Source organism: Mastigoproctus giganteus, chromosome 2 (genome assembly GCF_048544385.1).
Source record: "Mastigoproctus giganteus isolate SK-2022 chromosome 2, ASM4854438v1, whole genome shotgun sequence".
In the NCBI taxonomy this organism is placed as follows: Eukaryota; Metazoa; Arthropoda; class Arachnida; order Uropygi; family Thelyphonidae; genus Mastigoproctus; species Mastigoproctus giganteus.
The window spans coordinates 222569103-222583519 of record NC_143576.1 but is presented as its reverse complement, the minus strand read 5'-3'; the positions used below and the strand labels follow the sequence as shown (position 1 = coordinate 222583519).

Here is a 14417-nt window from a genome sequence, read left to right as displayed (position 1 = left end):
TTCTCTTGAAAGAGATCAAGGCGACACGTAACTGAATAAATAGGGAAGCTTCCTTGCTAGTTTGGGGCGTGCCTGTCTTCCCTCAACCAGGGCGAGCAGTAGGAACTCTCAGTGCAGGTACGGCTGCTCTGAGAAAACATTTGTACCAACTTAGTCCCATGAAACATAGTTTTTCTTCATTGGGTATCAAGTCACTTTTAGGTTTTAGCTGAAGTGACAAACAAACGTTTCAATGTACTCTTTTTTCCCACAAAAAATTACATAATCTTTACCAATCTTTTCTAAAATTCACGTTTCACAGTATTAATTTTTAATTAGGACCATTGGTGTTGAAACCATAAACTTTTAGTACGTATCGATGTCGCCTAATTTAGAGACTAGGGGTTGTTTTTGGCTGTTCTAGATTCGAAGAAGGTGACACAAATCAGGTCTATATCTTCAATAGATGTCTTGTATAAAAAGGACTCCATATATCGTTAGATTGCCTTTGTTGCAGACGAAATTCACGTCATCCACTGTTGTAGTCGATATTCAGCAGGTGTATGGCAAGAATAAGGTACTGCTTTTTAAAGAGGTGGCTATTGCGACGGTAGAAGAAAGGCCATATATCCACCATGCACTTTTCAAACCTCCCTACGATGCTCAATCCTTAATACCGAGCGAGAGAAGGATGAACAAGTGTCTGGAAATGAGCATTCACGGCCTAGTATTTACTTCAGGCACTCGCCCCTATGACGTTGTTAGACCGAGAATTTTTGCATCTCCCGATTATCAGGAAAATCTAATTAATTACTAATACAGTATCTTTGGGTATTTAGGATAAATTACAGAACTACCCATGTGGAACCCACAGTGTTTAATAAAATAAAAGAAGAGAAGAGAATCCCATTTAGAGGGAGAAGGTGTGGGTGTATGTGGATAGCGAAACTTCTCGCCCTAACTCACTGGCATGTGCCTCGCTGCAATCTATGGGGGTATGGCGAAGCCATGCTAGCTCTGGAAAAAGCACAACAGCGGATAGAGGGCTGAGGATTGCGATAATCATGAGCATCTGTTATTCAAAATGGACTAATGTGGGTGGAAGGACAGGAAGAATCCCTGGTTCTCACGTCAACAGAGGTGCTTAAAGATGTTTAATGTTGCAATGATCACTGGATACAGATAATTTCGCGGGATGATTACCAAAAAAGGTAATATTAGAGAGCAAATGGGCATTTTTGATGAGATAACCGCGTGGTTGTTTCATATGTAAGTGATTGTGTTAATTTTTTATACTGTCTTAACATTTTAAACTGATTTGTAGCTAGCTCTGTAAAATCTTATCAATAAAAAAAATATTCTATTTGTAAAATATTGTGTCATTTTCTTAGCTTCTAGAAAAATAACTTTATTTTTTTCCATTAATCAATAGCCTTAAAATTTTAAACTTTGGGAAGTTACTTTAGAAATGTAAGAAGCATTACATTTCAAATATAGAGTAAAATTCAAGTTGAAGATTGGACTGATAGATGGAACCACTATTCACAACATTGGTAAAATAAATGTTCAAATCAAAAACAGTACAGAACACAAAAAAAAAATCTTTACTTTTCAGGTTTTCAAAGGCAAAGTGTCTAAAATATTGGGAGACATAAATAGTATCAGCACAGGAAATAAAAAAAGACTTTACATTCTAGAATAAGAAGGGAAAAAAAATGTTTTTTCAGCTTGCAGAAAGGACCGATAGATGGCGCCACAACACACAGCTATGGGTGGAAATATATTTAACTGTCAAAATAAAAATCATTAATTTCAGCTCCTCACTGGCAAAAAAGACTAACACAGTATTTATTTCCAATAGTATCAACATTGGAAATAAAAAAATAAAAAAAACTTTTTGATTCAGGTATGTAGAACCAGAAGAAATAAACGATTTGCGCCCGGCTCTGTGAAGGAGGGCTCTACAAATCATTGCAGAATACAGGTGTCTCGACGCTCACACATTTATACCTATATCAGCCACATTCACAGTAGCCCAGTGGATAAGCACCAGACAACCACCACGGATGGCATGGGTTAGAGCCTCAGTAAAAATAATAAAAAAGAAAAAATATGCAATGCCATTTAGTGAGCAAAATAAGAACTAAAATAAATATATTTTATTTTCCCTAGACTCAACAACCAATCGCAGAGCAGGATGGGCCCTAGCAACTCTCCGACTCAACAGATGGTTGATTACCCCCAATAAAATTCCTCAGGCAAAACTGTTCCCATCACCGTCGTAACTACTGACGTCATCATTCCAGAAGTGGATCGGTTAAGACTTTGTGTGCTTCAAATTGGGGAGGAAAAATAATAATTATCTATAGAAAGGCTGTTTTCTTACGAGAATATCTCAGAAAAATGTTGTTGGACTTTCCAAATTAGACTTATTTCCACCTTCCTACAGTATGGACACTTCCAGAAGTGATTATGATCCCACCACGATTTATTTACCATCCTTGTGACCTATTGTTAATTTTTGTTTTAGTAAATTACCATTATTCCTAAATTATGAACATATTCCCAAACTGTTAAAGACTAAACAGATCCTGTATGACCTAATATTTTCCCAGTGCAAGTTTTCTGTTTCCTTCTATGGAAGTTAATTCTTACCCCTCGGACATCTTTTTCAGAGATATTAAATCAGGTTTATCGTTATTACCGCCACAATTCTATATTTTCCTTAGTGTTAGAGTCAAGGAAACACCCAGTAATTCCTGGTCGTTGCCAAGTCTGTAACATAACTGAAAGTTGTTTAGATATCAGAGAATCACATTAAGAATGGAGATCGGTTTGACAAAGAGGGAAACTTTGTCAAACCGAGAGAGGGGAAATACGGGCAGAGCTCTCAGGAGAGATGTTATTAATATTTTATTAATTGGGCATTTGGTTTCCAAGAAAGTTTAAAGGCATCATGCATTGACTGGTTTATTCATAAGTCTAATTAGACAGGAAAAACTTTGCCACAGAGGTAAAGGCAAGTCTATAATAATTGATTACACTCCTTGAATTCGAAAAGAAAAATATTAAAAGAAAGTTAAGTCGCCGGTCAGTCACGCCCACATCCTTGTTCCTGTAGGAACAAGGATGTGGGCGTGACTGACCGGCGACTGATAATAGTGTTATCAGCAGTACCAGATGGTGAATGCTGCCAGTGATAAGAGGGAGAGGAAATGGAATTTGTGGGCATAGCATTTACACAAGAATGCAGCAACAACTGATCCGTAAGCCAACAGGTGTGGAAGTCGCTGCCCAGCATGTGTGCAGGTGCATGCACCAAGACCTGGAAGGGTCCCACCAGAGGGCTGTTGATGTCTCCAGGCCATAATCCTTATTGGACGACACAGTTGCCCCAGAAATTTAGTGTCCAATCCGAAGCTTTATGTTGGCGAGGTCATGCAAAAAGGGAAGGAAAGCAGGAAAAGAGAAGAATCCAGGTCAATATAGACCAAAAGTGATCGTCTGAGGTTTCCTCAACCACCAACACCCGTTGTGCAGTCACCGATTTCCCAATGGACACGAGGCCTCAAAATTCGCAGCACATAGAAACTGGTGAAGCTGAAGTCTACAAACTAGAGCAAGGACAACTCCCTAAAATCCGTGAAGTTTATTGATAAGTGTTTCTCTCTCAAGTCATTTGATTATTTAGGCACCCTGGACTCGTGACACCGCCACAGGCACACACACTGACACCCACCTAACATTACCATTTATCCTCTTATTCGGAAAGCTCCCGAATCGGATTCTAAAATGCTAGGCTTAAAGGATAAACATAATCCATGATATTGATCATTGAATCAACCAAGTAAAAGTAAAAAAAGGTGTAATGCATTCCTATTCCTATCTCCTTGGAGTGGGCCCTTAGACAACTGTCTAAGGGCCCACTCCAAGGAGATAATTATATAATGTATGGCCAATAACGCTATTATCTTGACTCTTTCCCATACTCAATATGCCTATAAAAGTTGTGCTGTTATTGTTATTTTCTTGTTGTTTATTAAAATTTTGAGCTATCGTTATATATCCTTCGTCCTTTCACTTATTTTAGGGTATCGATAAAATCAGTGTCTAAATATATGTAAACATATATATGTATATATATATATATAAAGAAATCGTTAAACTAGAGCTGACAAAAAGTACTACAAAGATTGAATTAATCGGATAGAAGTGGACAAGACACGAGACACTACATAATATATGGGTTACTGCGAGCTCTAGGTTAGACAGGGAGGACCTACCTTGGACAACCTAGGGTATCACACAACGTATTCTGAAGGTCTGACCCTGCAAGTGAAAATAAACCCTTTTCACGATGGGTGATGCGGATTTGTCCTAGACTCTCCTATGAGTTGAAAACCACTATCCCCAGTTGGAGATATAATCGCCCTATGAGAATTAGCCAATTTCCTTTAATGTCGTTATTATGAAGCTAGGGGATTATACCTCACCAACATTAGTTAGTAAAAAAACAAATAGGAGTTTATTCTTTTGAATATTTTTATAATTCCTAACCCCCATACATATTTTGAAATGTATAATTTGATTCCTATCGCTTGTATGTTTTTGGGATAATAATAATAATAGTCTCTTAACATTACTCTTTTCCTATTCACGATTTTTACTATTTAAGGAAAAAAGGTACTACAAGTACCCAACTTATTGAGTTTGATATGATAATGGAAGAAAGTTTTGAAAAACGTTAAGATTGAAAAATACCACCTTATTTATAATATTATCGAGGCTACAGATGTATATAATACATATAAATAGGTAGAATCGGAATAAAAAAGCTTTAACTAGAAGTAAATGGAATACAAAAGGATACTTGGGCAGCTAGGTAATTGTGTGTTTTTGAATAGCTAGCTTAGAGATGGGAGAGAATGTTTTCATAAAACGTTATGATTGGAGTGTTTTTAAGCGAGTTTCGAAAATACAAGACATCTTCAAGAAATGTCTTGTATAAAAAGGACTCCACATATCGTTAGAGATTGCTTTGGTTTCAGATGAAGGTCACAAAGTCAGCCACAGTTGTAGGCCATATTCGGCAGGTGTATGGCAAGAAGAAGATACTGCTTTTTAAAGAGGTGGCTATTGTGACGAGGGCTCAATATGCCTATGTACAGGTATTACCATTCGGTAGATGGTTATGGATATATATGTAAGCAGGTGTACATGTTCATTTGTTCTTATAACAGAACATACGAATGTATAAATTTCTTTTAGATTTTGTTTAGTTAGTATAAGAACAAAGAGGAGTTTATTCTTTTGAATATTTTTATAAATCCTACTAATCCCATGCATACTTTGGAAAGTATAATTTGGTTCCTATCACTTGTGTGTATTGTGGATAATAATAGCCTCCTAACATTGTTCTTTTCGAATTTACGATTTTTACAATTTCTGGGAAAAAGATGCTACAAGTACCCAACTTACTGACTTTTTCTTTGATTTGATAATGGGAGCTTACAGATGGGTAGATACTTTTGAGAAAAAGTGAGGTTACAGTTTTATAAATAGGTTGAAAAATATCACCCTTGATATTATGGGATTTGAATATAGTCGAAGAAGGGGATTTGTGAATACTTTTCCTTTCTTGGTATTAACACAAAGAGGAATTTCTTCTTTGAAAATAGATTTGAATCCTTGTACCACCTCGTTAGATTTTTTTGCTTTTTTTTTAAGTTTTCTGACCCAAGCAAATCGTGAGAAGCCGTCCACACAAAGCAGAAGATAACGCTATCCATCGTTTGCGTCGGTGAGAGCCGACAAGCCACCCAAGTCGCATTGAAATGTATGAATAAGTCCTGGAACTATAATCTGGTTCCCCCGAAAATTAATTCTTTACGGCCGATTTCTCACGTAAGTAGGTTGACTAAGTAGCTAGGAAATCGCTCACGATATGTCTAGGCAATTTAGTTTGTTTTTGAAGAGTATCAATAGAACTGAAACTAGCTATTACTTTCGGATTATAATAGTCTGCTAACATTGTTTTATTTCTTTCTCTCTCCACAGGTAAGGAAGGAATGGAGACAGGCGAAAATATCGCACTGCTTGTATTTGTCAACCTCGTGATAGTGATTATTATTTCGGAGCAACCACATGAAGACTGGAGGATGGAGTGTTTCAATACAACTGGAAATGTTTCTTTTTGTTCGTAAATGTACCTTTTTAAAAACAGCTCATTAAAAAAAGCCGGAAGTTTCATTTGGTATTTGTGATTTCTTCTAAGACAACACATGATAAAAAGTGAATCTACATGTTGTTTGCTACACTCAAATAAAAAATTTCACTCAACTCTAATTAAGAGCAAAGATGTACTTGTTGTTCTCTACACTCTAATTACAAACACATTGAGTCAATAAAAAAAAAAGCTTACACACTATGAGTTTGGGCATGTCTTGAAATAGACCTCTGACGGTTTGCACATATAACTACACCTGGAGTACACGTTTAGACATGTCCACTACAGCTCCTCTGAAAAAGGGAGTACATATGAAGACACATACACAAATTTATAGTTCTACATGTTCCGTGAAGTCTAATTAAAGTGTATTTAAAGGGGTATTATTTAAAATCATTCGGGTATTTTCATAGATCTACTTTTACATATTTGACTATACATCCACGTGCACCTCTGTTTAAAGTGACAGCTCTAGTCTACTGCATTTGGGACAGATACCAGCGCCTCCGATGGGTAAGAGATGGAAGAGAGAGAGAGAGAGAGAGAGAGAGAGAGAGAGAGAGAGAGAGAGAGAGAGAGAGAGCAGGTAAGGTCAGGGCTCAAGTCCACTTGATACAAATGTTCATATTTTCTGACTGGGAAAAAGACTTTGTGAAAATGTGTTCGAACCCCATTACTTACTATTTTTATGGAATGCCACAGGGGCCATTGAAAAGAATGTACTGGGAATTGTAGAAGGTGGTTTACCATGAGCATCAATACACGAGTTAGAAAAAAAAATAGGATGCTAGTAGGTCAGATTTATTCTTGGCTGAAGTGGCAATACAACCATATGTTTTTGACAGAGGTAGGAAAAGGGATGGGCAGAAGTCGTAGCCAATAGATTTGACATGACACTAAAATGCTCGACTATCATTTGGGCAAGGTGCAAGTTTTCTACTCTTAACCTATTCGATAATCTAGTTTCGACTGATTAATAGCTGTTTTGAAATTGGCGCGAGCTTTGGTGTAGGCAGAAAATGAACCTGGAGATTTGGATACAAGCCAATTGCAATATGAAACAGCCTTAGGACATTTATTGGAAAACTAAGGTTTAAATAAAGGACGTGATTTTAAGGCGGGGTGTGGAAAGAAAATTATCCCTAGAAGAATAATTTTACTGATACGATCTGAGCAAACATTGACTTTAGAAGATTTGAAACAGCAAACTGACCAAGGAAGAACAGACAAAAAATCTTGTAGATTACCCCATTTTGCATTCTTGTAAGCCAAAACAACACGCGGTTGAGAAAGGCTCCATATGAGAAGAGACCATCACCAAGTTGTGATCTCAGGTGCCCAGAGGACGACTCACTTCCACTGTGTGCTTAGAAGGGTTGTTTTTGAGAAGAAGACCGAACGTGCTGGCTGGAACGCGTTAGGATCAGCATCTCGACCAGCTGGAGTTGTGACCATAAAATCACCAAGGTAAATTACCTCACTGTTAGGAAAGTTCGACTGGAGAAAATAATTTCAAAGAGAAGAAGGCAAAGGATTCCAAGTGATTAGTGGAATTGGAGAACAATAGAGGCAACAGATGAATTTGACAGAATGTAGATTTTCGCCAGAGAAGATTGAAAAGAGTAGATTCCAAATTACTATCTCTGACAGTGGAGAAATGCAGAAGTACCACATTTGAATCGAAAGAAATTGAGAATGGCCACAAGAGAAAAGCTCTATTGGAGAAGACCGTCATCAAGTTGTGATCTGTGGTACCTAGAGGACCACTCTAGGCACTTCAGACATATTTTTGTACATACATTCTACAACGGTCTTTTCTCAATTTGAATTTATGGTCTTCAGGTGTGTAATCTCAGCAAGAGGAAGAATCCCATCAGCATTGGGTTTGCTCATACCATTCAAGGTCATATACACCTCAATCAGATCAACTCCCAGGTGCGTAGTCTCTGGGCACTACAATTTGAGGACTAAATCCTTTCTTCATAAGAGTAACCCTTTGTCCCGCTTACAAATCTCGTTGCCCTTCTCTGTATTCGTTCCGGTAGCTCTATGTCCTTCCTAAAATGAGACCTCCAGACCTGCATGCAGTACTCAAGGTGTGGCCTGACCATTGCATTATACAAGGGGATAATCACCTCCTTACATCTGCTAGCAAAATTAGCTACTCTTGTAGATTGTCTGCACTGCTTAGAAAATTTCATAACCGACTGCACAATTATCTCTAGGTCGTTTTCATTCTCCACTACCTGAGTGTAGTATGTTACTCTTTGGTTATTTCTACCCATATGCAGTACTTTACATTTGTCAATGTTAAGCTTCAGTTGCCACCTCTCAGCTAATCTGCTCAACTTTTCTAGTTCCTCTTGCAGTAGTGTACTGTCATTACTGTCATTAACAACCCAGCCAACCTTCTTATCGTCTGTAAACTTGGACTTTAATCCTAATATACTTCATCAACATCGTTGATAAATACAGAAAACAACAATGAGTCCAACACAGGCCCCTGGGGGACTACACTAATGACATTAGTCACGAAGAGCAATGACAAACCCACAAGTTCCAGTCAATATCTGGAAAGTTAAAATCCCCTATTACAAAACATTCTGATTTACTGGCCCACTCTATTTCTTTATGCAGTTGTTTGTTGTGCTCATAGTAGTAATAGTAACAGTAATAGAAATAGAGGCATGTGATGTAAGAAAGCAGGCGTATGAGCTTAAGTAGCATCAACCAAAAAATAAAAATAAAAAAAAATAAAAAACATAATTAATTAAAAAAATAACCGAACAATTCCCTCTAATTGTTTGTCCAGTTCCTCCTTTAATTTATTGAAACTGTCAACTTCCACAATGACAAACCCATGCTTTGTCCTCAGAGTCATTAGGCCTGTAACATACTCCTACCCTCATTTTTGCTTTCCCACTGCTCATGTCACATCAAACTGACTCAATATTGCACTGTCCGCCAATGTTAACTGCATGGATTGCCTTAGGTTTTATGTGTTTCTTAACTAACAGCACAACCCCTCCTCACTTCTTATCCTTTCTGCACACATTGTACCTCTCTAAATTCCAGTTCTGCATTCCTTATATCTGTGTGAACCCACGTCGCTGATGTCCCAATAATATTCGTCTTTGATGTCTTGACCCACACTTGAAATTCATCAAATTTATTAATTATACTCTAGCATTGGTGTACAAGGAAGCATACATGCATCTGTTCTTACTCTTAATTACACTAACAGAGCCTAGGTAATTACTTGTTCCTTGATGACTCCCAGTAGTTCTTGAAATCCCCAGCAACTTGCTTTCCAGGCCGCTCCTCATTCCAATAGATGCAGTGTAAAATTTGCTTTCTTCTCTGCCTGTGACTATTGTTAATCTATTAGTCTGTATATCCGCCTAAGCTAACAGTAGTAGTAGTAGTACTACTACTACTACTGTTAGCTTTGTAGTAGTAGTGGCATGTGATGCAAGAAAGCAAGTGTATGAGCTTATGCGGCATCAGCCAAAAAAAAAAAAAAAAACAATTTACAAAACCATTCCCGCTAAATGTTTGTCCAGTTCCTCCTTAAATTTATTTAACCTATCAACTTCCACACTATTTCCCTTGTATAAGGCAATGGTCAGGCCACACCTAGAGTACTGTATACAGGTCTGGAGGCCCCATTTCAAGAAGGGTGTAGAGCTGCTGGAACGAGTACAGAGAAGGGCAACAAGATTAGTGAATGGAACAAAGGGGTGCTCTTACGAAGAAAGGCTTAAGTTTTGCAAATTACAGTGTCTGGAGACTAGGCACCAGCGAGGTGATCTGATAGAGGTGTATAAAGCCTTGAATGGTTTGAGCATGCTCAATGCTGATGGGATTCTTCCTCTAGCTCAGAATAATCACCTGAGAGGGCATAAATTCAAATTGAGGAAAGACAGATGTAGGATAGACGTGCGGAAATTTGCCTTTAGCCAGCGAGTGGTTGGTTGGTGGAACAGACTTCCATCCCTTGTCGTGGAAGTTGATAGCCTAAATAAGTTTAAGGCTCAGCTGGACAGGTAGTTTGAACGAACAGAGGGGTGAAGTGGAAGTGGTTTTTTTTTTTTTTTTGGCTGATGCTGCATAAGCTTGCTTTCTTGCATCAAATGCCTCTACTAATGCTAATGCTAATGCTAACAACGACAGACGAAAGTATGTTCAAGCAATTAACCACCCGCTGGCTAAAGGCAAATTTCCGCACACCTGTTCTACATCTGTCTTTCCTCAATTTGAATTTATGCCCCTTAGGTTCGTAATCTGAACAAGTGGAAGAATCCTATCAGAATTCAGCGTTCTCAACCCATTCAAGGCCTTATACACCTCAATCAGATCACCTTGCAGATGCCTAGTTTCCAGCTGCTGTAATTTCCAGCGGCTGGGGACAGTTTAGGCAGTTTTCTGACTACCTAACACTGCCTCGATAGCATCAGCAAATATTCTTGAACCTTTCCTTAAGTTGTACTGTCCCTGTAGATGCTCTTTTTCATGTTGACAAGCACAGACCATGTTGTGAAAAATTCTACTGCATGAGCCTTGCAATCTCTCCATTTATTGAAAAGCTCTCATCATGGAAGGCCGCCGTAGCCTAGTGGTCATGCGCGCGGGTGCATAAGTACACGTGCCTTGAGTGACTGGGGTTCAAGCCCGTGACTACTGAATACGGTGCTGTTTCTTGTATTCTGTCTATCGTGTGAACTCCTCTGATCATGTCTTATGAACCCCTCCTGTCGTGTCTGGTTAGAATTTCTCATGTACATTCTGATGTACATGTCTCTGCTCTATAAAGCACCATATTCCATACTAAACATCGTATCAATCTTCATTACTAATTTCTAATTTCCTACATAATGCCTTCGCTTCTTTCGAAAAGGGAACTCGGTGAGGCTGTGGGTACAAATAGTTGTTTAGCCTGTAGACTCGTTTTTATTTCAAAAAGCTGTATGTGGTCTCCTCTAACAGTACTGAAAATTATGGTGATATTCCGGAGTTTTTATTTTAGTAAGATCAACGATGCATGGATAATCTCTGATAGAAATTACTATTTATGTGTATAGCCGACATATTAGCTTAATTTGTAACCTCACGTGGTTTATATAATTTCTCCTCAAATGGCGCAATCTTTATTATGTGGTGGTGCTGTAGTTAAGTGCAGAATTTAATTGAATTGGCGTACAGTAGTATCTTATTGAGTTGCATGAGTTGGTGTGGCATTTAACTGAAGCGTGTGTACTGCGGTTGGAATGTCAGATATAAATGTTAGGATGAAAAAAAACAATCTATTTATACAACTGTAATGACGCTGTTCATCACTATTGCATATCGTAGGTTGTTTCGCTGAATTTATGGTTAGTTGAATATGTATTTTAAAAATTAGGCATTTTTTGTTTTGTTTCGAGTGTTTATTAACGGCACAATGGTGACTGGAGTTGGATTGTGCTGTACCTATCACTGAGTTTTTGGTGTCATGGTCTAGCATTTTATCCCGTGGAGAGCAAGTTCAGTGAGTTTTCTTCACTTGATATAGAGAAAAGAATGCAACTGCATTATGTTTTCCTGTGTGGTGGGGGGACATTAACAGAATTCGATTAAATGTAAAAGCATCATTAATGAATGATACACAGTTGTTGTTTGGGTTTTAGGAGCATCGGCGACTAAGGCCATGTTGCTCAGTGTATATATTTACACACAATTTACAGAGCACATGCAATCTGTAAATGGCATGTGCTCTGAGGTCAGTTTTCTGGATAAAAAACAAGTTTCCAGTATAAAAAACCATGCTACCCTTGCCTGAGACCAACTAACTCAGCCATGTTGTCAAAAAGATCTATAGAAACTACCCATCGTCAACGGGATTTGAACTAAGGTGTTTTCCACCAGGTGTAGGGAGGACGGCAATCCTACCAACTATGCTACCCACGAGGTGATACACAGTATGTAGATACTATATATATATTTATTTAAGATGTAACATTGGCACCAAAAGTTAATTAGACACATTATTATTAGTAGCCACATGGTGCAAGGAAGCCTGAGGCTTATGCTTCACCAGCCAAAAAAAAAAAAAAAAAAAATCCCCAGGTTACCCTGAGAGAGAGAGAGAGGGAGGGAGCAAGGGTCAGAACTAGAAAGGAATCATCAAGAAAGAGAAGAATGACGATTCTGATATTTATTTCAAACATGGATGAATCTGTGATTCACTTCTTTCTTTCCTCCTCATTAGTATTTGAGCCTGTTAGTACCAATAATTATTATTGGTACTGACGTGTTAATATTAACTAACGTGGTGTTAATAATATTGGTACTAACGTGGTGTTAATTGGTACACCACGTTAGTACCAATAATTATTATTGGTACTAATGTGGTGTTTTAGCTAATTTTTCTGCCTAAAAATTAGCTAAAAAAAATTTCTTTTAAATTATGATTTTGGCACCCTCTTAACTGGCCACTAGAAGCAAAGCCCCCCCCCCCCTTTTCCTGGCTATGCAATCATTATTATCCCTCCAGTGATGGAGTTTGGGATTATGCCACTTTAGAAATTATAGTTATCTATGAGCTGACTTAAAGTAATAATATTGTTTTTAATTTAAAAGCATCACCAAGAAACAAACCTGCTATTAATTAAAAACTGAAGGCATTACTGTTATAGCTGTTCCAAAGCTTGGCTTCTCATCAGATGGTTGGTGATTTTAATTAGCCATATTGTGCTGAATGTTGCTAATTTTTTTTTTTTTTTTTTTTTTTATGAAAACCCCAAACACGAAAGGTATCAAAACCTATAGTACTTAGTATCGTGCATGGGTTGAAGGAGAAGTATGGGGGGAGGGAGATGCCAGAAACTTTGCTCTGGAGACTAAACATGGGTTTCACCACTTCAAGCCTACAATAAGCAAAGTGGTGGTATTTCGCCGGTTGATGAAAGTCATCTACCACCTACTTGAGGCCATTTACTGTCTAATGAGAAGCCAGAGCTTTGAAACAGTTGTAATGGCAGTGCTTTATGCTTTTAACTAATGTATAGTGCAATAGGATTATTTTTATACATATCCAAAAATAAATCAGAGTTACAAAAGGTATCACATATACTCGTACCGTGAATTCCTTCACTATGACTAACCCTACTCATGCAACTCAAATAAGTAATGCTTCCTCAGAAGGGAAATATACCGATATTTATTGTCAGTTTAGATGATGTTGCTATAAAAATGATATTAGTAATTTTAGCAGAACTTTTAGATAACAATGCTATTTTTGAACTGAGCTTAAGCTCAAGTTCTGTTACTGTCAGTGGAGGGGCAATAATGACAGAAAACAGTGCAGAGCAGTGTTTCTTTCTGAAACTAAGAAGTAGTATTTGAAGTTTCCCCACATCTGGAAAGACTTTAACCTTAAGCATAGGAGTTGCTAACGCCCATAAGTTTTTACAAATTGATTTCAGAAGAAATGCCACTTTTATTATGATATGGGAGCAGAAGTGAGTAATTTTCTAGTACGGCATCTTAAATTCTTTCTCACTGTTGTGCTGCGGAAAGTGTGCTTCCATACTTTGTTAGTGCTGATGGAGTTCGATGGCACACTCACACTGGCATGCACATTGCAAGATGGAGTGTTTATATTTCTGCAAAAAATGTGTTGCCTTATTTACATAGTTCTAGGAAGATAGATCTAACTTCCAATAACATCATTATAGCCAGTCACTAGAGCTCTGGAATTGGAGGGAAAGTATCCTACCCATTTGCAGACATGGCTGCAATAAAACAGTTAACAATAAAGTAAACTATGATTGTACAGTGTAGAAACAAATATTTATCATTACTATTTGCATGTGCTTATTATTATCTAAATATATTTGTCTCATTGTCTAAACATAGGGGGAACCCTGGAGACTGCAATCAAAACAAACACCTTTCCTAAATATATTGTCTGCGTGGGTAGCACAGTGGTATCATCAGTCCTCCCCACACTGGGTGGAAAAGGCCCTTGGGTTTAAATCCCGTCAATGACGTGAGGAACCTTAATGGGCTTTTTTCACTCCTTGGTTGAGTTAGTTAGTCTCAGGCATAGATAGCAAGGTTTTTTTCATCCAGCAAAACAGGAAAATTGACCAGAGAACACATGCAATTTATAGACACAAATATGGGTATATGTAAGAAGTTTGCTGGGTGACCCTAACATATTAGTTTAGTT

At 37.9% G+C, this 14417-nt stretch overlaps 1 protein-coding gene across 3 annotated transcripts in view; it reads left to right on the top strand.

The window, feature by feature from the left end:
• The first annotated feature begins 11407 nt into the window (after positions 1–11407).
• LOC150090159 (phosducin-like protein 1) overlaps positions 11408–14417 on the top strand; it is a 63448-nt gene continuing 60438 nt past the window's right edge. For 2 of the 3 annotated variants that reach the window (XM_090368982.1, XM_090368979.1), the window contains exon 1: positions 11408–11577. Coding sequence is in view for 1 of the 3 variants with exons in the window: in XM_090368979.1 (XP_090225105.1) it covers positions 11575–11577 (3 nt within the window). In the remaining 2 variants the exon portion in view is untranslated. The remainder of the gene's footprint in view (positions 11578–14417) is intronic. The other variant, XM_090368980.1, reaches the window with a different exon arrangement.